The sequence below is a fragment of the Acanthochromis polyacanthus genome, chromosome 2, assembly GCF_021347895.1.
Source record: "Acanthochromis polyacanthus isolate Apoly-LR-REF ecotype Palm Island chromosome 2, KAUST_Apoly_ChrSc, whole genome shotgun sequence".
In the NCBI taxonomy this organism is placed as follows: domain Eukaryota; kingdom Metazoa; phylum Chordata; class Actinopteri; family Pomacentridae; genus Acanthochromis; species Acanthochromis polyacanthus.
Window position 1 is genome coordinate 14,964,092 of NC_067114.1, and position 22,015 is coordinate 14,986,106.

A 22,015-nucleotide genomic window follows, 5' to 3' on the forward strand; every position below is an offset into this window, starting at 1 on the left:
CAGAGAGACACGGGAGGGACAAACAAAAGAACACCGAGGCACAAAGGTAGAGAGAGATGCTGGAGGGAAACACGGAGGAAGCTCATAACACACATTCACAAAATTCCCTGATTGCACTGAACTATATGTGGGATAATATGAGGCAGATGGTCCACAATACTAATTAGAAGCTGGCTTGCCTTTCCTATCGTTGCATCTATGTGTTGTAGAAGTACTGCCTGCTTTGTTTACAGCGGAGAAAAATAGATGACTTTTGACTTTTTTAAGAAACAGACCAGAAGAGCTGTGAGATTAAATTATAGCAGAGATGGAAAACAATGAACATCTTCATACTCTCAGAATGATTGCCAGCGCTAATATATTTTAATTACTTGATAATACTCTTTCTGCCCTTTTAGCATTTCCGTTTCCTGCACTCAAGCTCTTGCATAACGCCGAAGAGAAGCCACACTGTCTCCCTGTCGAAACATCTGCACAAAACTTACAGGAAAGCAGATGGAGAGCTGGATAACATAAACAATGCTCTTTTTTTGTTTTGGTTTGTTTTTTCAGAAGAATATCATCTCTGGTTATGTAAATAGACTCTCCAGTTTAATATCTGTTCAACAAGACAAATGTTTACATCACAAGTGCATGCAATTCAAATGAAAGACACACCGCCGCAGATCACCTGAGGAGAAACCATCGATCTTGCCTGTGCACACACACGCCACAACCATGCAAATACATCTCAAGCCCACTGACACGCTTACCCACAACATAATTAACTGGTGTACGGTAAATCACTGCACAGACATGAAACCGGGGAAATAAATGGGGAAATCGTGTCCTCTGTGTGCTCCCAAAAACCCAGAGCTCATGCAGACAGGTTATCAGAGCGAGGGTGAATCATGCTATTTTTTTGTCCGTTTAAACCAATTCCTGGGAGTTATTTTAACATTAGCCATCTGGACAGCTCTGAAAGGCTAATCTAGACAGGAGGGGGAAAAAAAAACCTGTAAAATACTCAACCACGGCAAACAAGAAAAGTGCACAGGTAGCAGCATTAAAAAGCAGGTAAACACAGATAGTGTCACAAAGCATTTGATGGACATTATCAGTCATTTTATGGGTAAAAAATAAAAAATAAAAATCAGACTGCTTTGCAAATAGGAAATGGCTTTCGGTTTTACTCTCATGTCTTTTTCAATGCATTCCTAAGTAGAAAGTGATGACTGGCAACAGCTCAGGGATAGCATCTCATACTGAGAGGTCTATGAGGTTAACCCCTGTCAAAACCGAGCTGTCAGCGCTCATGAGCAGCACTTGGGTTGTGGTTGCAGGAGTAAACAGAGCTAATGTCAAAAGAAGTCTTTTGACAGTGGAAGGACCGGAGAAGCTTTCGTCAAGCTCGCTCTATATGTCCTCAAGCTGCTGCTGCTGAGCATAATTTCACCAGATGTTAATAAGAAAGCAATAAGCCCAACAAGAGATTCTGCAAGTTAATTAAAGACCGATCGAACTGCATGAAAAAGCTTCGTCCAGGCGGCGAAAATTAGTCAAGACACGCACACTGACGCAGCATCCTGCACCCTGCAACGTCCTTTGTTCTGACCAGGGTCTAAGGGGGAAAATGTCACTGCTGGACAAAAATTGGAGTTGCCATAGAAACCACATGTTGTACCGGCTCCACAAATTAAGAAAGGAAGTCGTGAGTTCAGATAGCACTGACTCACAGCATCTGCTGATGTTTTTCATTCAGTAAACCTGAGACATGTAAAAGCAGCTGTATAGCCTTGCAGATAGTGGATATTTGTTTGTTGGAATGCAACAGCATACATATTGATTTTTTTGATTTGTTTGGTTTCCCTTGAACGTACAAATATAGGATATCTTGAGACAACCTGTTCGATGAGCTTTTAAAGAACTGTGACGAAGATACATACTAATGTTTAAAATGAATTTGTCAGTGCTCTCTAGTGGACAAACTATGTTGACAGTGTTTCAGCACCTAACGTACTACAGGCCTAGTGTGGCATTTCTTACATTTCTTGTTACTTCTCCAATATTCTGAGAATTCACAAAGTATTCAGACACATTCACCTTTTTCACACTCAATTGCTAAAGGTTTCAACCATCACTGAATAAACTATAATGACAAAGGAAAAACAAACTTCATTCAGAACTTTGTAGAAGCCCTGTCAGCAGCAGTTACAGCTTTGACTCTCCTTCCCAACAAGCTTGGGCAAAAAAAAAAAAAAAAAAGATTTGGGAAGTTTATCCCCATACCTTCACATCCTCTCAAGCTCTGCCAGGGTGAAAGGGAAGTGTCTGTGAACTGCCATTTTCAGATCCGTCAACAGATGCTCTGTGAAGTTTAAGTCCATGCATTTTTTCTGTATCATCAGACCACAGGCCCATTTTTTCCTCCTTCAAATGCAGTTTGACAATCTCCAAGCAGGCTGTCTATGCCATTTACTCAAAAGGCGGTCTTTAGTCTAACTACTCTACCATAAAGACTGGATTAATGAGATGCTGCTGAGATGGTTGTTCTTCCAGCAGGTTCTACCATCTCTCCAGAAACCCATGCCATGTTGGTAGAGCTGGGTTCTTGGCTTCTGCACTTCTTTATTGCTTGGATATGCAGTGTGGCCAGACAGCTAAATGTAGGAAGAGCAGTTGTGGTTCCAGGCTTCTTCCATTTCACAATTACTGAGTCCCACGCTCAAAGGTTAAGAAATGGTTTTGTACTCTACCCTTGATCGATGCCTCGCCTGTATTTCATTGTAAAGGTCAACGTATAGTACCTTCGACTTTGTGGCTTGGTTTATATCCTGACATGCCATGTGAATAGTGGGACCTTACACGCAAAGGTGTGTGCTTTTGTGAAGCATGTCCAAACAATTCAGTTCAGACAGAATCTAACCAAGATCACATCTAAGAGAATAACTGCAGCAATCTGGAGTGCCACAGAAAAGCATCTGTGAACTTCTGTGAACAAGAGATTTCAGCTTGTGACTTGTGATGAACCTGTAAAAACAAGTTTTCACTCTGAGCCTCAGGAAAAAGCTACTGCACCTCTTTTTTTCTTTTTTTTTTAGGTTTTTAAGACATTTCACCTCCCATCCAAGAGGCTTCTTCAGTTCACAGAGGAGGTTAAAGCCTCATGGATGAGAGATGGAATGTCTTCAAAACTCACAAAAAAGAGGTCCAGTTGCTTTTTGCTGAAGCTCTTCGGAACACCATGATCTGGATGACTGAGAATCTATGCATTTTAGCTTTGTAGTAGACTGATGGACAAAATCTACAACACAATAAAGTATGCAAAGAAGTGCAGGGGTTTGAATGCTTTTTGAATCAACTCTATGTACACCAACACTGATTTCTGTGCTCGGAGCTAATACTGGTTGACATATGAGCTCTAGTGTTTTTGTAGTTTGACCAACATGCAGCTGCTGCCAGCATGACATGAATGAATTTATGAGGAGTGTAAGTTATTCCATTGAAAATCTTCATTTATGATTTACTATTTATTGAATAGTATTGTGCAATCTTGCTGTGGCAGTGAAAACATCTAATGCGACAGTACAAAAGCATGTGCACAGTCAGATTTCCTCCACCATGAAAGAAGCAGCTGCAGTTTGAGTTCCTCTTCATCCAACATGACGAGCATCAACGAGACCAAAATTTCCCCCATTCAAAGTGCATACCAGGTCAGAGGTTACAGTGGCAATAAAAACTGATTCAGTGGCCCAACGTTAACTGACAGAGTAAAAACTGAATTTTTATTAGCAGTGACAAAGAAACAGTGTTTAAGTCCTCGTGGATGTAATAAGGTCAAGATCAGTGACAATACCTATCTAAAGCATCTCTAATTCACTGAGCAATGTATCCCATTAAAGATCCATCAGGAATCACAATAGGAGGACATTTGGAAGAAGTCAGACCTTATTGTGCTGAAGTGAAAGACTGCTGGCAACATTTTATTTATTTATTTTTAGATTTAGATTTTCTGGATTTGGCAGCCTGTTTAGGGGTTTACCTAAATAAGCCTGATTTGTTTGAATCAACAGAGACATTGTAGGCTATTTTGTTATGCAAATTAAGATTTTTTAACCCTCGTGTTGTCCTGCGGGTCAAATTGACCCGTTATAAACTTTGAAAATGGGGGTGAAAAAAATTTTTTCAAAGTGAAACTTATGACGTTCACATTTTCAACATTTTGGGAATTTTTTGGACATTTTTGGGTATAAAAATGCTTAAAAACATTCACAAAAAAATCAACCACAATCCAGTGAATTTTGCTGGATTTTGGTTTATTTCTTTTGTGAATGTTCTTTAAGAAAATATTAGAGGTTTTACTGATATGTATATGTAACCACTTTAGATATTTTTAGGTTTTTTGGGGGAAGATTTTTACTCGTTTTTTTTTAAATATTTACAAGAATTTTCTTGGCAAATTTGGGGTATTTTTTAAAATAAAACTTTTAAGGAAAACTTTTAAGTAATTATTGGAATTTTCTTTCTGAAGGTTTTGTAAATTTTCAGAAATTTGGGGAATTTTCTGCAGAATTTTGGGATTTTTTTCAGACAAGGAAACAATATTTTTTGGTGTCCGTAAATGAGGACAGCAGGAAGGTTAAGTGTTCTCTTAGGATTTAGGAAACTTTACTTTATGGCACTAGATCTTTTTGCATGGAGTTTGCATGTTCTCCCTGTGCATGCGTGGGTTTTCTCTGGGCACTCGGGCTTCCTCCCACAGTCCAAAAACATGCTGAGGTTAAGTGATTATTCTAAATTGCCCGTAGGTGTGCATGCAAGTGTGATTGCTTGTCTGTATGTGTAGCCCTGAGACAGACTGGTGACCTGTTCAGGGTGTCCCCTGCCTTCGTCCCAAGTCAGCTGAGATAGGCTCCAGCCTCCCATGACCCTAATGAGGATTAGGCAGTATATAGAAAATGGATAGATGGATTATGATACGACACTTGCAAAACACATAAATAAACAATTAAACTCTGGATACTGTGTCTACTCTTATGCACTGAATAACAAATTTGTCATGAAGTCATTAACAGAAAACACAGCATCATGTTTTGGTGCTACAAGTAAATTCTCAACGATTACTGCTACAAGCAAGATAGCAAACACTCAACCAGCGCAAACAATAATTTTCTCTAAAGCAGTTCTTACATCTATATAAAGAGCGAAGTTCCTGATGTCGGTGAGCACTAAAGGCACTCATATGCTTCTGTCACCAGTTATGTACTCTATAGCTCAGGTGCTACTGCTGCGCTCATGTGTTTAAGAATGGATGTGCTGACTTTGAGGAGGAGGAGGAGGAGGTGGGAGGGAGGAGGAGGAGACTCTGCTACTGTAGCAGTGCATCAGCAGAGGTGAGACTACAGCCACTACATCACTGTTTGCAGCCTGGAGAAGGGTGACGGACCTGCTGTTAAGTTTTAGCACCTGCACAGAGCATCTTGTGTTCTGTTTTCATTTGTGTTCGCACAGAGTTTTCAAAGGCATCTGCACTGAAGTGGTGGAAATAACAACGTGAGGAAGGAGAAAGGGTGATGCTGCCAAATCAGTGCACATGCAGAGACTAAATGTTTAGCACAGTTGAGCCCTTTTCAACCAAATGTTGATGGTTGAAGGGCAGCTAAGTCGGTCAGCGTTACCCCAGCTGCCTTCCACGCCGCCAGAGACAAACAGACCTACAGTGGGCTATAGTATGTGTGTCATTAGTGCTGACCCAGATGCTCTGGAATACTGACTGTCCTGTGACTGCACTGCATTCCCAGAATAACTCCCTACTGCTCCTTTCAGACAACGATAATGTTTAATAACCTCCTTGGTGGAGATGCAGCCCTAATGAAAAGCCAACGGAGGAACAAAGGGGACGTGAAGTTGGACTGGAAGACAGTGCTGAGGCTGAGGATGGGGGAGTCCGGCTACACCGAGGTTCTGTGCGGTGCAGTCTGAGACAAAGGAGCTAACTGGCTTCGGGTTCAGGTGGAAAGATTAGTAGGTGAGAGAGTTACATCACATTTTTTTAAAAAAAATGTGAAAGCCTGAGCAGTGCAAAATCATCACCATCTCTCCAGCATCATGTCATGTGAGTGCAGACAGAGAAAGACTTAATCCTGACCAACAGCCTTTTGGACATGTTCCCTGACAGCGTTCATTTCAGTGCAACAGCAGCATGTCACAGCATATTTAAAGAGCTTACAAGTGCCTGGCTCGAAGATAGATGAAAGATAGAAGTTTTTCCCTCCCTAAAAATCTGATTTCGCGAAGCTATTCAGCTCCATCCACCACAGCCTGTGATTCATGCACCCAGCAGCGAACAGCGGATTACAAAACGCTGCCTGTGTAAAACAAAAGATCCATTTTCCAGCCCGTATGTTCTGATTTCTCCACGGTGGCCACACATACACTGGAAAGTGAGGATGGGGAAGGGAGGGAAAATTTAAAAAAAAAAAAAAAAAAAAAAAGGTTAATGCAATAAATCAGCATGTGTCTCGGCAGGCTGGAGCTCATCGGCTGTGGCTTACCCTCTGCGGCCAAAGCGCACCGGACAAGAAGTAAAAGCACAGCCACAGACAGCAGACAGTTTGCGAGCATCCCCGCTGCTCCGGCTCGCAGCCCGGTCCTCAAACACCTCCCCGATCCTCCGGCATCCGTCCTCAGCGGCGAGCACCCACCGGGGTCCGCTCCGGGGTGACCTGTCCGCCCACTCCTCACACCGGGAGCCATATCCAGCGGATAAGTTGCTGAAGTTTCGCTCGTAAATAATACATCGGATCGATCCTCGTGCGTGAAATGGGGTGGGGGGGAGGAAACACGGCCGTCCCGCGGTCTCGTCGTGTGTCCAAGGGCTGGATGGGGGAGGTTGGAGAGGAAGGGGGAGAGAGAGGAGAGAGAAGAGAGAGAGAGAGAGAGAGAGAGAGAGAGAGACGAGAGAGAGCGAGAGAGAGCTGAAGGGAAATTAAGAAATGCGCCCTATCGCTCCGCTCCTCTCGGTCCACCCATCATTAGCGGCTCCGTGTGGCGCAGGGAGGCGCGCACACTTTGCCAAAGGTTTGACATTTAGCTGTTGGCGCTAAAACTATACCCCCCCAGTCCAGACCCACACAGGATGGATGAATGCATTTAGGTGTTCTCCGGTGACATTTACTCACATATTTAAAAATGCGACCCTGCGGCTGCCAGTGGGTGGATAAGTCTGATACCATCCCAGCCTCCCCCCTCCTCCCTTTAGCCAAACTGAGCAAATTAGCCTCTGCGTTAATTGTCAGGAGAAAGTCAGAGCTGAGCAACCTGGAGGACGACCTCTGCTGGGGGGATGCAAGACTAGACAGAGCTCAACATGAGGCAGGTGAATATATAAATGCTGGCCTTGATCACGCTCATTGTGGTTATTGTTTAAAGGGGCATGTGGCAGAACTAGAACACTAACAGGCAGTTTGCACTGTCTCTCCTTAGAGTGACTGTAATTGCTGCCTGGATATGGAATTGTGCAGATACACCGGTGGATGTTGTACCTCTTCACCTCCACAGGATGTCAGCCCAGACCCAGAAAAGACAACAGTTACAAACTGCAGATAGAGACTGAAACCTCCAGTTTTGCCATGTTAAAGCCCTTAAAGTAATGTTCAAAACCAGGCAGACCTAAATATTTTACGATAGAGGACCACATTTTAAAAAGAATATTGCCTTAATGTGCACAATTTATTGCACAGTTTTTAAATAAAAGCATACAGTGCATAAAAAAGTATTCATCCCCCTTCAGTTTTACCTTTGAATTGTTTTTCAACATAGAATAATGGTCATCTTAACTGAGCTTTTTTGACAGAAATTTACTAAAAGAAGAGTCTTTCGTGTTAAAATGAAAACAGATTTTACAAAGTAATGTCATCTTATGAAAGATATAAGATGGAAAATAAGTTATTGCATGCAATTGCAAGTATTCTTTAAACCTGCTTACCTAATTCAGCCCAGGTGCAGGGTGCTGGTCCAAGACTTCACAGTCAGCGAAGTGTAGATCATCCGTGTGCACTGAATGCGTCTCAAGTGATGGTACTATAAAGACACCTGTATCTGGACGATCCAGTCAGTGATAATCAGTACTCCTGGCTATAACTGCACCATGAAGCCAGACGAACAGAGTCAGAGGATTGATACAAAAAAATCTAAGTCACTTAATATATCTTAGAGTACAGGTAAATACACGATGAAGAAATGGAAGGAATATGGCAGATACATACATCTGACTGTAGCAGACCGTCCTCAGAGTGGCTGCAAGAAAGAGACGAGTGATGGAGGCCGCTAAGACAACTATGATTTCTCTCAAGGAGTTCCCAGCTTCAGTTGTTGGATGCTGTGTAACTGTGGCCTGTTCTTCACCAAAGCTTTATGTGAGAGTGGAGAAAAGGAAGCCACTGCTGAAAAGAAGCTCAAGGCTAGAGCTCACCGGAGAGCATGTGAGAGACTCAGCAGTCAACTAGAAGTTTCTTTGGTCTGATGAGAAAATGTAGCTTTTTGGCCATCGGGCTAAATGCAACGCTTGATGGATGCCAAACACTGCATATCAACACACACATACCAGCTACACTGTGAAGCATGGTGGTGGCAGCATCAAGAATGTGGGGCTGATTAGCTTCCAAAGGTAGAGGGTAAAACGACTGCAGCAAAGTACAGAGAAACCCCAGGGAACAGCCTGCACAGTTTAAATAATAAAAAACATAAATAAAATGTGACTTTAGGCATGGTTTGCTTTCCCCCAAGACTATGACCTGAAGTATGCAGCCAAAGCTACACAGAAATGGCTTGAAGACACCGAAGTGAATGTTCTGGAGTGAATTAGTCAGAGCCTAGATCTCAATTCAACGGAGAATATGTGGTTATACTTGAAAAGTGCAGTTCTCTCACAATCCTAACATAATCTGACAGAGCTTAAGCTGTGTTTGAAAAGATGGGCTGAAATTGCAGTGTCCAGATGTACAAGACTGATTCAGATCTATACACACAGGCTTAACACTGTAATTGCAGCCAAAAGTGCATCTATTAAATACTGACTTGAAGGGGGTGAATATTTATGTAATCACTTATTCAGTTTAACATGTCGGTTTTTTTTGTTGTTGTAATACTTGTCACAAAAATCACATTAAATTGACCACAAGTCAGTGTTTAAAAGCAAAAAAAGGGCGAAAACTTATAAGAGAGGGAAATACTTTTGATAAGGACTGTTTTCAGCAATAATAACTTGATATTTTACATAAGGTACTCACCCATACTGCTGATCGAACAAAACACCTCCAAGTTCATATCATTTTCCTCAACAGGTGGGGTTTTTCCAGTTTTCATGGAATTGGAGAGTACAAACCTGAGGTTTTCTTGTAAATATTACTCAAGTAAGTACAGAACATTGATACTTATTTTTGATCAGCATTAAATTCTAAATTACCAAATAATTTTTGACGCCATGTGTACAATTTGGTTTTGTGTTTGTATCTTGAATGATTGAAATTGATCCATTTTTGGATCTTGACAAGGAACTAAATGAGCCATTTTGGCAATTCTTAACATTTTTGTCATTTTGTATTCTAAGTGATGCACTAATTATCTAAAACCTACAACTGGAAGTAGCCCCATGTGCCCCATCTTGCCAACGTGATTAGTGAGAATTGTCGTCCATGCAATGAAGACAAGAAAAAGCAAAAGTCCCCAATGTGAATGTGAACGATGGAAGGACAGACCAAGTCAGAAAGAAGTGCATCAATAGATTTTTTTTTAATTCAAAGTGAATCTTAACAATAATACACCATAAAGTCTTATTTTGACACTCACCAAAAGAGTCACCTGGAAAACCCGCTTAATGTGACAAAGTAGAGAAGGCTTGGTCACACCTAAATCACTGAGAACTAGAGAGGAAACACTATCGCAAACTGTAAAGAGACATCACATCCATAGAGTTAGTTTTCCCAGTCCTCATACTGTAAATATTGCACAGTGCAATTGCTACATGGCAAACTAGTGTAGCACAAAATTAAAAAAGCAAATGAAACAAAACGGAACAAAAACAAAGCCACAAAAAAATCTACAGGTATTAAAACAGTAACAGTTCAGATTTCATAATCAAGTCTAATTGATGAGCAATCTAAACAGATGATTCCATAACTTGCAGTGTGAATTAACTCTGAAATTGATACAGATGACCAGAAAACTAAAAAATAAGCGCTTCAGTAAAACAAATCTCTTCAAATCAAATCATAGTTACACAGTAGCACATTTAGACCAATACAGACCCTGAATTAAGATCTCTAAAGGATAATACCGCAGCAGAGGATTTTTTCTGATATCAAAGTCATCATTTTAATTGTAGTAATTTTACAAATGACTGTTTTATCTGTTAAATGTTACATGAATCCTCAAACAAAAAGTTACCCATAAACCAAAGTGTCAATCATGTGGAAAATTAAAAACAGTTAAGATTTCTCTCCTCTTGCATCCATTCTTTTCCTTAACAAGTATGGGAGAGTTTATGCAGGCGCATTGCTGGTGAATACCTTTGAAGGAATCAAAACACAGATTACATTTCACATGCTTATTATTGGGGAACTATTTCAAGCACTAATCTGCCAAGTTCATGCCGTGTCGTCATAACCTTTCTTTCCCAAAGTTTTGAGTATTTGAATACTATCGGTAAAGCATACAGGTAAGAAAACAAAAAAGCTTTTAAAAACATACAACCATATCAGTGTCAGTGTTTCAATGTGGAGCATTGCACTCGTGACTGACAGAGAAATGACAATAATCTCCTCAACAGACCAGTTTCCACCCAGAACACAGAATAAACATCCAGACTGACGATTCCTGGATATAAAACATGGCTCCTCTGATTTTAAAAGGCCAGCGTTATCAACTGTGCTCTGGTTACTCCCACTCAGCCTTAACTTGCATGATAGAGAAGCTGCTCTGAGCAAAGAGCTTCTAGGCAGACAAAGTGAAGCGACGTAGGTGTACATGCACGGTAATGTAAAGCATGGAGATTATCTAAGAACACTTGGTGGTGCAATGACCGCACAATGTAAAGTATTGCATCTGCTGTTCAGCCAGAGTGACTATCCAAAGATCGTTGAGTGTCGTATCATTCAAAGTGTGTGTCTGTGTTTTATTGGTGTGTTATCTCAGGGAGGCTTTGGTGACTGCTATCTGTATCAAGGGGAGAACCACCGTCAAGTTGTACTATGTGCCTACAAGCTGATCAGGAGTCAAATACCCTGGAATGACACTGTAATGAAGTCTTACTTTGAGTTTTTTGTTGTTTTTTTCATCATCTTGGTCAAGTGGCCGTTAAATGACTGTCTACTCTACATGGTAACGGACTGTTACTGGATTCTGCCTCCCTCCTAAAAAGCGGTGAGGAATCACCATCCAAATTCTCACTTTCTGTATCTCAAGGCACATACACAGTGCTGCTCGCACTGTCTCAATTTCAATAAAGGACACATAACAATGGCCACTGTCTTGCACTAACAAAACGTCGCTTTGATATGAGACACTCATAAAGGGGAGAGCGATCTGAACACAAGGCAGTTTAGAATATCGACCTGTGAAACTGATATTCTAGCCAGATATAACATTGAACAGATAAAAAGGTTGCAATAAATATTCGTTCAAATCAATTAAACAGTAAAATAAGTCGTAAAACATTGTTTTGGAACGGAAACATTGGGTTCAATTTGTTTTGTACAGTCTAATCACCCAAACCCTAACAAGCCTCACTACCTGTATGAGTGCTTAGTGGCAAGTGCGTTTGTGTGTGACTGGTGGAAACATTACAGAAGCTTTCCAATAGACACAATGGTTTTCCTTTTCTCCTGGCATCTCACAGTGCTCCTGTAACTCATAAGAGTACTGGTAGTATACCATATACGTACAATGAAAAAGTTAAATCAATCCTGCAAGCTACAGCTTTTAGATGTGTACAAAACGTCAATATGAAAACATACAAAAATTAAGTTACATCGATACATCATTTATATGCAGTGACGAGCCCAAAAGGTTAATAAGGATAAAATACTGATGCAAAAAACACGCACCCCGAGAAACAACAAATGCAACTAATGTTCATCATCAGCAATACAGTAGTTACAATGACACTCCAAATATGAACGCAAAACACAAAAATCAAAACCACTTCTATTTCAGATAATTAGGGACCTATACAAAAATAGCAACGCTAGGTTTAAACTCAGAGAGAAATCACCTAATTTCACAGCTATTGAAGTGGCAATCATCATATAGCAGCTTATCTATGATACATTCAAGAAAGAAATGATACGACTTATTAATTGCCCAATAAGCTAGACAAAACCTCGGCTGTTTTTTGTTGTTTTTTTTTTAAGTACGACTTTTTTGTTTGTTTTAATTTAACCCCATTCTACAACTACAGTATAACTGAGGTCTATGCAAACAGAATAGCTACCTTGCTCAAGAAATGAATTACAGTCTTTGGTGCTGCACAAGCAACTTCATTTGAAAATAAAAGACAAAACGTTACACACGAAACTAGTAAAATGAACAGAAAAAATGCACACACAGCATATCTACATATATATAGACTGGTGCTACCATCATATATATGTATATATCCTCCCTGACGGAATGTATAAAATAAGCAGTTGACACCGATAAGCCTTAAGCCTTTAACAAATGGTATAATGTAAAGGGAAAAAGTTAACTTTGTCACACATGCATAAATGAGAGAATTGCACACAATTAACTCACACCTTATCAAGCATCTGTACTAAATAGTCTAGCTCTATAATATATGTCCATATATGTATGTATATCAAATACTGCATGGTTTGCTCAGGCTTAGAAGATTCCATACCGTGAATTAATTTGCATTTTTTCCTTACCTAATCAAAGCCATGCCCACCACACTTCTAAACATCTAAAAAACAAAGTGAAAACACTCAAAATGAAAATACGAAGACAAAAAAGAAAAAATAATCAACGACTATTTAGATTGTATTGCAGTTTCAAACAGTACAAATACTGTTAGTAGTAAGAGTTTCACTAAATAGAAAGTGATTATCAAATATTAAGCAATACTCAGTACTTGCACTTTGTACACTAGTTCATTCGGGAACCGGAGAATGAAAAAAAAAAAAACGTTTTAATGAAACAGCAGGCATTCGCAACAGCAAAGCATGCTGTTCTTCTTGAAAGAACAGAAAAGTAACTCACTACACACTGAAATATACACCGACTCCAAAAAATAAGCACCGCTATCCGCGATACATCACATCCATGCAGGCTATGCATGGACATATACACATGTGCATATATATACTCACACATAGGATGCATCGACTGATTGGAATTTCAAGTGCTGCAGTCCAGTACATTAATATTCATGTATATAGTCATATATAAGTAGTAACATTAACAACCTCAAATATGTAAGGCACTATGGCTGGGGACAGTTATACAATGCAGCGAGTCTTGTGACACAAACAATAAGAGCAACGTCTATGCATCTTTCCGTTTACATTTTTGCTCATGCAAGACCACATGCAGCGTGAGGAACAACCCTATTTAAATCGGTTAATTGACTTGACATTGCTAACACCAAAAGACACCGAAAAGGTACAAATACTTCAAACGCAGTACAACGTACACTGTGGACAACATGTGCATCTGTCAATCTAGAGCTAGAGACTGGGATGGCTTTACAAATATGGATGTGTCTTGCACACGTAAGAAGGCAATATAGAAAAATAGCTGGGATCAGGGGTGCAAAGTCTAACTATTCAACAACACCCCAATTATTTACCTGTCTTGAGGAGTATTCGTAGAAGATCCAATGCAAAGATATATCAAATGTGCAAAACACATTAAGTGTGAGTTTAACTACTCATTCATTCTTTCATTCAATCATTCATACATTATTTCCTTCTTAATTTTTGCCAAATCATCTCCACCATTGGAACTCATTTTTTCTCTTTTTTTAAAGCTTGAAGTTCAATTACACCCAAGTCTACATGATTCAAAAAATAGCTTGCTTTCTCTGTGGTTGTGCCATGGTTTTCGGAAATGAAAGCCATGTTGTTGTGGTTTAAGATAGATTTTGCCCTGCTCACTTAGCCCTCAGGTGGTATGAAGGGTACCTGAGCAGTCATGCTCAGATGTAAGGGTACTGGTTTATTTTGGTAGGGCTGAGAGGGAAACTGCCGTAGGCGGGTGAGGCAATGTAGGAGTGCGGAGGAAACAGGGGCTTGAATTGGCCTTGGGGGTGCAGGGTGGGGGAGGGCAGCAGCCGAGGGTTGATGCCTACTGCCACTTGATGCACGATGCCTGCTGGGTGGGAGATGCTGTAGGTGGGCTGGAGGACAGGGCGGGAGGCCCCAGGGGAGGCCAGGAGGTGGGCCACAGGCGCAGCTGTGACCAGAGGACCAGACGCTGGGTAAGACAGTAAGGTGGGCTGGGAGTGCGGGTGCCCACCAAGGTGGGGGTGGGGGCCCGTAGTGTGGTTTGGGCTGCTGTGGGAGAGTGTGAATGTGTGCCCATGCATGGTGGGAGGGATATAGGCCTGTGGTCTCCGGTGGGCAAAGTTTCCGTTCCATTCCTGATGGCAGGAACTGAAATGTTGCACCTGAGGGAGAGAAGAACAATATCTGGCTCATCAGACTCACTGTTTTCATCTGCACAGTGTTAGACTTCATGATCCACTAAATGATGTTGTTTCAATGTTTTTACATGTCAATGTACTGTCGTTCATCGTCGTCCGTCATTATCTGCTTGTGCATCATTACAATGGTCTATTTGGTGCATGTCTTCTTAGCAAAACAGTAAGTAAGCAGCATCATCGCAAAATATCTTTACCCTTAAACACAGCTGAAAAACCACATCCATCAACTCTAAATAATTTGCTGGCTATTGTAGCAAACACAGATTTATTTACAGTGCTCTTGGTTACTGCTGTGCCACAAAAAGAAATATTTTCTAATTAAATGTTGTGCTTTTTATCATTTATATGCACCAAATGTACTGAAAATGACTGTAGTCTTTTGGGAATCAGGCTTTCTGTGAAAGTTTTCCCACTGAGTTGTATTCATAAAACAAATGGAGGATATAATAACTTACCACGACAACAATTTAAAATAGGATGTCCATCAAGCAAATATTAGCAATTTTGTTCAGAGGGACACTCCATCTAAATCACATTATTTTGCCTGGAACTAAACCTAGACCTTGTGTTACTGAGCTTTCATCTCAGTGTGTAGTGTTCTGGTAAAACCTAATATATTTTTCTATTTCAAAAATATTTAGTTTGTTCTCCAAAAGTCCTAAAATTGCTAATTACATCTCTTGAAATTGCAAATTCTCTCTGGCCGTACAAAAGCTTGTACTGTATACCTGTACATGCCTGATGAGGCCAAATTTCTCTGTGCAGCCAGTACCCCTTAAATAGCAGTAAAAAATGTTTTCCTGCTTTTGTGTACGTTTACTACATGCGTGTGCTCACCTGCCCAAAGCCAATAGGCTGCTGTTGCTGAGGCTGGAATGCAGGGGTGATTTTCTGCGGCCTGTTGAGGAGGGGAGTGGAGAGGTGATGCTGTCGCCCAGGAATGCCTCGCCCTTTGGACTGGCATGAAGACTCTGGAAAGGTGAACACAAAAACATCTAGATTACATATGTAAACACAGAAATCATGGTGCCCTGCTTACATTATCAGAATGTAAATAAGAGGCAAACAAGATTGAGCCAGAGATTGTATCTGAATACAACCACAGAAATGGCAAACTTTGTGGCAAGAGGCTCTGTAGGCTTATCAGTAATTTCAGCTGTGTTTGATCCGTTCCAAACCTTTAAATATAGTGGTATCTATCCTCTGATCTAAATGGTTATAAATAGATATGTTTTGGGGATCTGGGAGGGGTTTGTAACTAAGCTTGTTCACAGAGCTTATAGCAGGGTCAGACCATCAGCTATAAATACAACTGGCAGCTCTAAAATAGGAAGCTGTGCCCTTTTATGTGGGGCTTTAGTTGCAATAGTTTTGAAGGTTGGGGAGGGAGATGCCTTTGACATGACAAGCAATATGACTCTGTATGATTTTCTCGGAGGATTTACAGTTGAACCCTCCACTTTAAAAGACCTATAAAAAGGCAGCTCTTATATGAACTCTGGTGCCCAGCGTCCCACTGACCACAGCTGTTATAAAAGCCTACATATAGCATGCACAACTCCACTTTAACACCTGAAAAAAATATTACTAAAACATTTATTTGCTGAAGGCATCTATGTTTTGAATATTTTATTCAGGATATTAAACATTTCGGAAGAATTACGCATGTCTTATGCAGTTTTCAGTAAAGCACAACCACACAGATAAAGGGGCTGTCAGAGTCAGTCTGGAGCCAGAGCAAGAAAAAAAAAAACAAACAAATATCCACTCCAAAATTCAGAGCAGATAAGTCACACCAGGTAAACCATAATCACCTGTGAGAACCTCTGTGGCCCACTAAAACAGCATAATCCCAGGCCATGTGACCTGTGGAGCAGACAGCAGCAGTGTTGACTAGACCTTTGAGCTATAAGTGCATGACCTACTCATGCACTTACTAAGCGTCATGGAAAAGATGCCCCGTGATCTACTTTATTCCAAACAATACCTTAGATTTAGAGGGAACTAATACTCTAGTGGCCAGTCAGTTTCAGCAGTTTTAAGTACACAAATAATCATTCATTTCGGTCAACAGGTTTCACACATTTTTGGATCATGTACTCAGTAATACCTGTGTTGCCAGGTGTTTCACTGACAGCAGGGTTGTTGTTGTTCTGCACCCGCATTGGAGGCACCACAACAGTGCGAACTGTTGGCTTGCTGGGCTCAGTCTCTGGGGCAACGCACGCAACACGGGGCTCACAGTTCTGGTTGCTGTCAGCGATGTAGCGCCGCTCTGCGAAGGGACTGTTGCTGTGGCCAGAGGTGTGCGAGGCAGGCGAGCTGTCCACTGTGTCACATCCACTCTCCTGTTCGTCATCTGACATGCTGCAAAAGGACAAGAGATGAAGTGGGAACTTCACTTTATTTTTGTTGCAGTGTAGCGGCTACCACAAGACCACTGAAAACATCTGTCAGAGTTGCTGCAGGGTTTACCAAGTTAAATTTCAGACTTTAAAATGAATGTTACTTACTACCTATTTCACCAAAGCACTGCCCAAAGTATAAAAGTCAATAGTATGATAATAGTAAATGCAATGTCTGTAATGTGGACTATAGACAGTTCAGTTGACAAAACAAAAAAGGCCAGTGGGAGAAGAGATTTAACACTTTAATAACACTTAACTTGACCTTAAGAATTTTGACCTTAAGAATTCTCAAAGCCCATCTACATAAGCACTGTTTGAATCTGTCACCTCAGCTTTACCTGTTTGGGTGTTTGCAGGGTGAGGTGCTGGACTGGGCTGAGGCTGAAGAGCTGGTGCTGAGCGTACTGTCTGGACTGCTAAGAGAACACACCCTCTCCATACTGACGGTGCTCTGACACGCCTCACAATCTGCGCTGCCCTTACACCTGTGTGCATAGCAACATAACAAAATAAGACATGCAAATCTGAGAATCTGAGAACCGTTACAGAAGTATTATGAGAAGGACCCTGATGGTGAATACTCACTCCCCCATCGAGTGTCTTTGTGCACTCTCCTCCTCATCACTGCTGATACTGATGACACTGACAGTCGGGCTAGCTAGGTCAGAGATCACCATGGCCTGCCGCTGCTCCTGCGACACTGAAAGCTCCTCGCAGTCTGGCTCCACTTTACAGCAGTTCTCCTCATCATCCTCCTCCACCTGCTCTGTTCTTTGCTCCTCTCTAACAGTGTGCCCTTCCTCCGGACATCTGGCTTCCTCCTCCTCTACCTCGTCCACATTCTTTGCTGTATCGGCCATCTTTGGGGACTGACATGCTAAATTTTGGATGTTTGTATTTTGGAAAATGTTGCTGCCCCTACAGGAGGACAGAAAAGAATGCCAAATTCAGAACGGAAAAACACCTTTTATTGCATGCCTACATGTCTTACTTTCATAAGAATAAACCCGTGTATCGTACCTGTTCACACTAGGCTTGGGTCTCTTGCTGGCAGCTGGCTGTGGCCACACCACATGTGCAATGCCTATGTTGATTGGCTGGTGGGTGGACATGGTCATTTGGTTGGTTAAGAATGGCTGAGGGTGTGCAATCATGGAGCTGTAATGGTTACCATGGGGACGCACTTTCCTGCAATAAGAACACCGAACATTGCAAATTGAGCCAAAAGCCTTCAGCACCATTACTGACAAAACGGTCTCGGTCAAAGGACATGTATGACTCATGGATCATTAACATTCAAGGGAGCAAGCGTTCTGTATCACAGCAGTACAGCCATTCCTGATGCATAGCAACTAAAGGTATTAAGGAGCAATAAATACCGTTTTATGAAATACTGCACTATGGGAATATGAATATACACATTATAAAGGAATATAGATGATATATAAAAAGATGTTGTCTAATAACTTCAGAAAAAAACAAATTTCTTACCCCCAGTCACCCAATCTCTGTGAGCCCGCCACAGTGTCAGACGCCAAAGTAGTTGGTGGAGGGGGCACTGATGTCACCTGCTGCCAAGTGGGGACCAAAATCTGCTGTGCACGGCTCGACCAGGCCTGTTAGAGTGGAGAGTAGCAGAGCAGTTGCATCATTGCAAAATTTTTCACTCAGTGACACTTTCATCAGCTTGCACATCAAAGAGCAAGTTTGAATTTCATTAACAGACACGAACACATACATATGAGTTTCTTGGTATGTGTCATTTTGAAAGAATTACATGACCCTGATTCATGCATACAATATTAAAAAAGTGAACTAATTAAGACAAGCTGTCCCTCCATGTCTTTTTGATTACTATTGCCATCATTCTTATCCTTGTTACCACCCTACCTGTGTGATCACTCCAGGCCTGATTTGTATGGGCTGGATTGAGGGTGCTTGAGTGACCAGAGGCACAGAAGCCTCCATTCGGACTGAATAGCCTGCTGGTTTAGCGGTGTTGGCAGGGATACCTGCAGGGACAGGGAACATGAGAATATCAGTCTTAAAGATGTTTAGTCTAGTTTCCAGAAACAACAACACAAAAAATGTAAAATGAAGATTTGCATGTTTTACCTTGAATGGTTGGGGGACATAGAATAAGGGCCTGCTGAAAAGACTCACTGCATCCAAACTGACCACTTCCTGTCTGCAGTGGTATCCCAGGGTGCATCACTGAGGGCGCTGAAGGAGCTAAGCCCTGTAAACGGAAAAAGTGACATGACTGTACTTCTCTGATGTGTTAAATAATTAACAATAGCACTGAAGAGCCAGTAGATGGCGACATCTCTGTCAACAGCAGGTTATTCTTCAGCCAGAGAAAACCCAGGAATCTGTCTTGTAGGGAGAGATCATCAAGTTAACTTCAGGAAAAACCCTGGTTTATGAGTCAAAAAAACAGTGGCTCACTTGTGATAGATCACCAACATAACCCCATAACACACAGCAGATGTCCAAGTTCAAAGTGTTGAATCTAAAAATATTCAAGACCTACACACAAATTCCTGAAAAAATATGAAATCACTGTGCTTTAAGGACTGTTGATATTGTATATGGTTAAACACCTTTATGAACGTGCTCATTGACAGGCTCATGACTATCTTTGTGAAACAAAATTATCCAGCTTCACCAAGGTTCCACTTCTTTTTAAAGCTGGTTAATTAGGTTGTCAAACAATCTTGAACTTACTCTTTCAGGCAGGCCTGAGGGATAAACCACCGAGCATGTGCCTTTGCTTCACTACTCATGCTGCTCTCGTGCCTGGCTATAATCACATTTATTGGTTAACGAGAACTAGGGCTACATTGTTCTGCTACAGCTCCTGCATGTAGCCCAGCCCCCACACGATAGTAAACACAAAGCACCCTTTCAGGTGTAAAATACTAAAAAAGCCACAACGTATTCCTGTTTTTTAAAAAGAAAATTCTCCTGATTGACCACTTTCTATACCGCTGTAGAAACTTAACAGAAATTACAGTTTATTAGTTTTAAAACACATGTGACCAAGCATTCTTTCATCAGGTTTCAACTCTGAAAAGGAAAAACTCCTAATATTATCTTCTGTACTAATGAGCACATATGTAGTCATCATTCCATTGCATTTCAAGTGATTTCACATTACTGAACACTTTTTCATATTCCATCTAATGCATAATGGCTTTTAAATAGACTTTAAGATGTTTTGCATGATAAAGATCCAAAGCCAAAAAAAAGGGTCAGCTCCTCTGTTCTCCTCGGCAACAACGCTGATTTGCACTGTTGCCATGACCTCAGAAACATGACGTGATTTTGTTGCCATGACAGCAGTGCGAGGACGCAATAAAACGAGCAAGTCGGCATACAAAAAGACAATATAAAGCAAGGAAATTGTCTACATGATGAGTCTTCACAGGGGAAAATGAACAAAACAAAACATATGATAGCATGTTATTTTTTTTAGATTTCCAATTTAGCAAGCAGGACAAAAAATGACATATTATTGTTACTGATTTGGTATCTTTCTTTTCAGATGCTTTAACTCCCAGATCTACTGATTGCTTTGATTGAGTATTAAAAAAAAAAAAAAGTGGAAGTGACAGATAATTATCCAAATACACCCTGAAGAACTTACTGGAGCATGGACAGCAGTGATTTTGCTGAAAGGGTGGTTGGCTGAGGCAGCAGCGGTTGTACTAACTGGTCTGACGAAAGGACCTTTATTTCGGTTGGCAGCCTCATATGCACTGGGACGAGTCCAGCAAACATCCATGATGTGGAAACATGACTTCACACTATGGACAGAGGAGAGGCACAGAGTTAGGTACCAGGGTGAAAATGACAACATATCTGAAAATATGAAGCAAAGTGGACTCACTGGTTGCTGTGGGGAAAGTCGAGCAGATGTTGCATCGTCACAAAGGGGTGGCTGAGAGCGTCGGCAGGGGCAATTCTCTCTTCTGCATCAATCAACAGCATCTTCTTCAACAGGCCAACAAACTCCCGGCGGTCTGTCTTCTCCGCTAGCAAGTCACTACCTTCCAAATTCATCATCAGGTTCACCTGTAATAACAACATTTATTAAGATGTTTAAAAAATACACAGAGAATATATACAAACCACATGATTTTTAATACAACAGTCCTTTTCTAAGAATGAGAACCCATTCGTGATGAATGTCATTTCACTAGAATCTCCTCCGACTTAAATAAAAAAGTACAGACCTGAACAGGCACTGATAGTCACTGGGGGAATTTCCACCTGTGGTCTGTTCTGAGTGAGTGACACCTTTTCTAAATCTAACTTCAGCATTTAACTGAAGGGACGGTATAATCAGTAATTTCTTTCATAGTAATGGCATGTACATGCTCTATTTCCTTCACACAGCTGTGCCTGTACTTCCTCTGGTAAAGGCCTAGCAGTCGACAACCTCTAAACATTTGAAGTTGAACTTCCTCTGAAGTCCTGTTAAGTATATTGTGGTCTGAGCAGCTGAACATACGTGCGCTATGTCATCCAAACAGCTGAAGATGTACTTCCTCGCTTCCTTTGATTTCATTCCCGTCTCCGTCTCGTGCTCATCTGTTGACTATAGGATAAAGAATGTTTAAAGAGGACATAAGTTCTAGATTTAGTGGCGCAGTTACTGCATTCAGTTATGGTCTTTAACAGTTATGTTCCTATAAATTGTATAATTTATACTGTGTAGAAAAATCTAAAACATTTTATTTATAGCTTCAGATGCTAAAATAAAGAAACAGTGCAATGCCTTTATGGCTAAGGCTAACAAAATGTAGTACATCTACTAGTAAATTTGCTCATCCAAAAAATGAGAAAAAATAATCCTAAAATGATATATGAGTTGCAAACTGCCAAAACAGTTATTTTCTATATGACTTGATCTTATTTGCCA

At 41.0% G+C, this 22,015-nt stretch overlaps 2 protein-coding genes across 3 annotated transcripts in view; both read right to left on the reverse strand.

The window, feature by feature from the left end:
* The window catches only part of kiaa1549lb (KIAA1549-like b), a 63,702-nt gene extending 56,476 nt beyond the window's left edge, over positions 1–7,226 (reverse strand). Inside the window, exon 1 of one of the 2 annotated variants that reach the window (XM_022205836.2) lies at positions 6,534–7,225. In XM_022205836.2, coding sequence (XP_022061528.2) covers positions 6,534–6,735 — 202 coding nt within the window. In that variant the 5' untranslated portion in view covers positions 6,736–7,225. Of the gene's footprint in view, positions 1–6,533 lie in introns of both variants that reach the window. The other variant, XM_022205837.2, reaches the window with a different exon arrangement.
* Positions 7,227–9,752: 2,526 nt separating this feature from the next.
* Positions 9,753–22,015, reverse strand: part of hipk3b (homeodomain interacting protein kinase 3b) — a 42,540-nt gene continuing 30,277 nt past the window's right edge. The window contains exons 5-16 of the mRNA XM_022205838.2: positions 21,605–21,691; positions 20,981–21,165; positions 20,738–20,897; positions 19,204–19,327; positions 18,979–19,100; positions 18,580–18,704; positions 18,109–18,276; positions 17,674–18,006; positions 17,427–17,573; positions 16,791–17,047; positions 15,518–15,651; positions 9,753–14,644 (exon numbers count right to left, since the gene is read on the reverse strand). Coding sequence (XP_022061530.1) covers positions 14,174–14,644; positions 15,518–15,651; positions 16,791–17,047; positions 17,427–17,573; positions 17,674–18,006; positions 18,109–18,276; positions 18,580–18,704; positions 18,979–19,100; positions 19,204–19,327; positions 20,738–20,897; positions 20,981–21,165; positions 21,605–21,691 — 2,313 coding nt within the window. The 3' untranslated portion in view covers positions 9,753–14,173. The remainder of the gene's footprint in view (positions 14,645–15,517; positions 15,652–16,790; positions 17,048–17,426; positions 17,574–17,673; positions 18,007–18,108; positions 18,277–18,579; positions 18,705–18,978; positions 19,101–19,203; positions 19,328–20,737; positions 20,898–20,980; positions 21,166–21,604; positions 21,692–22,015) is intronic.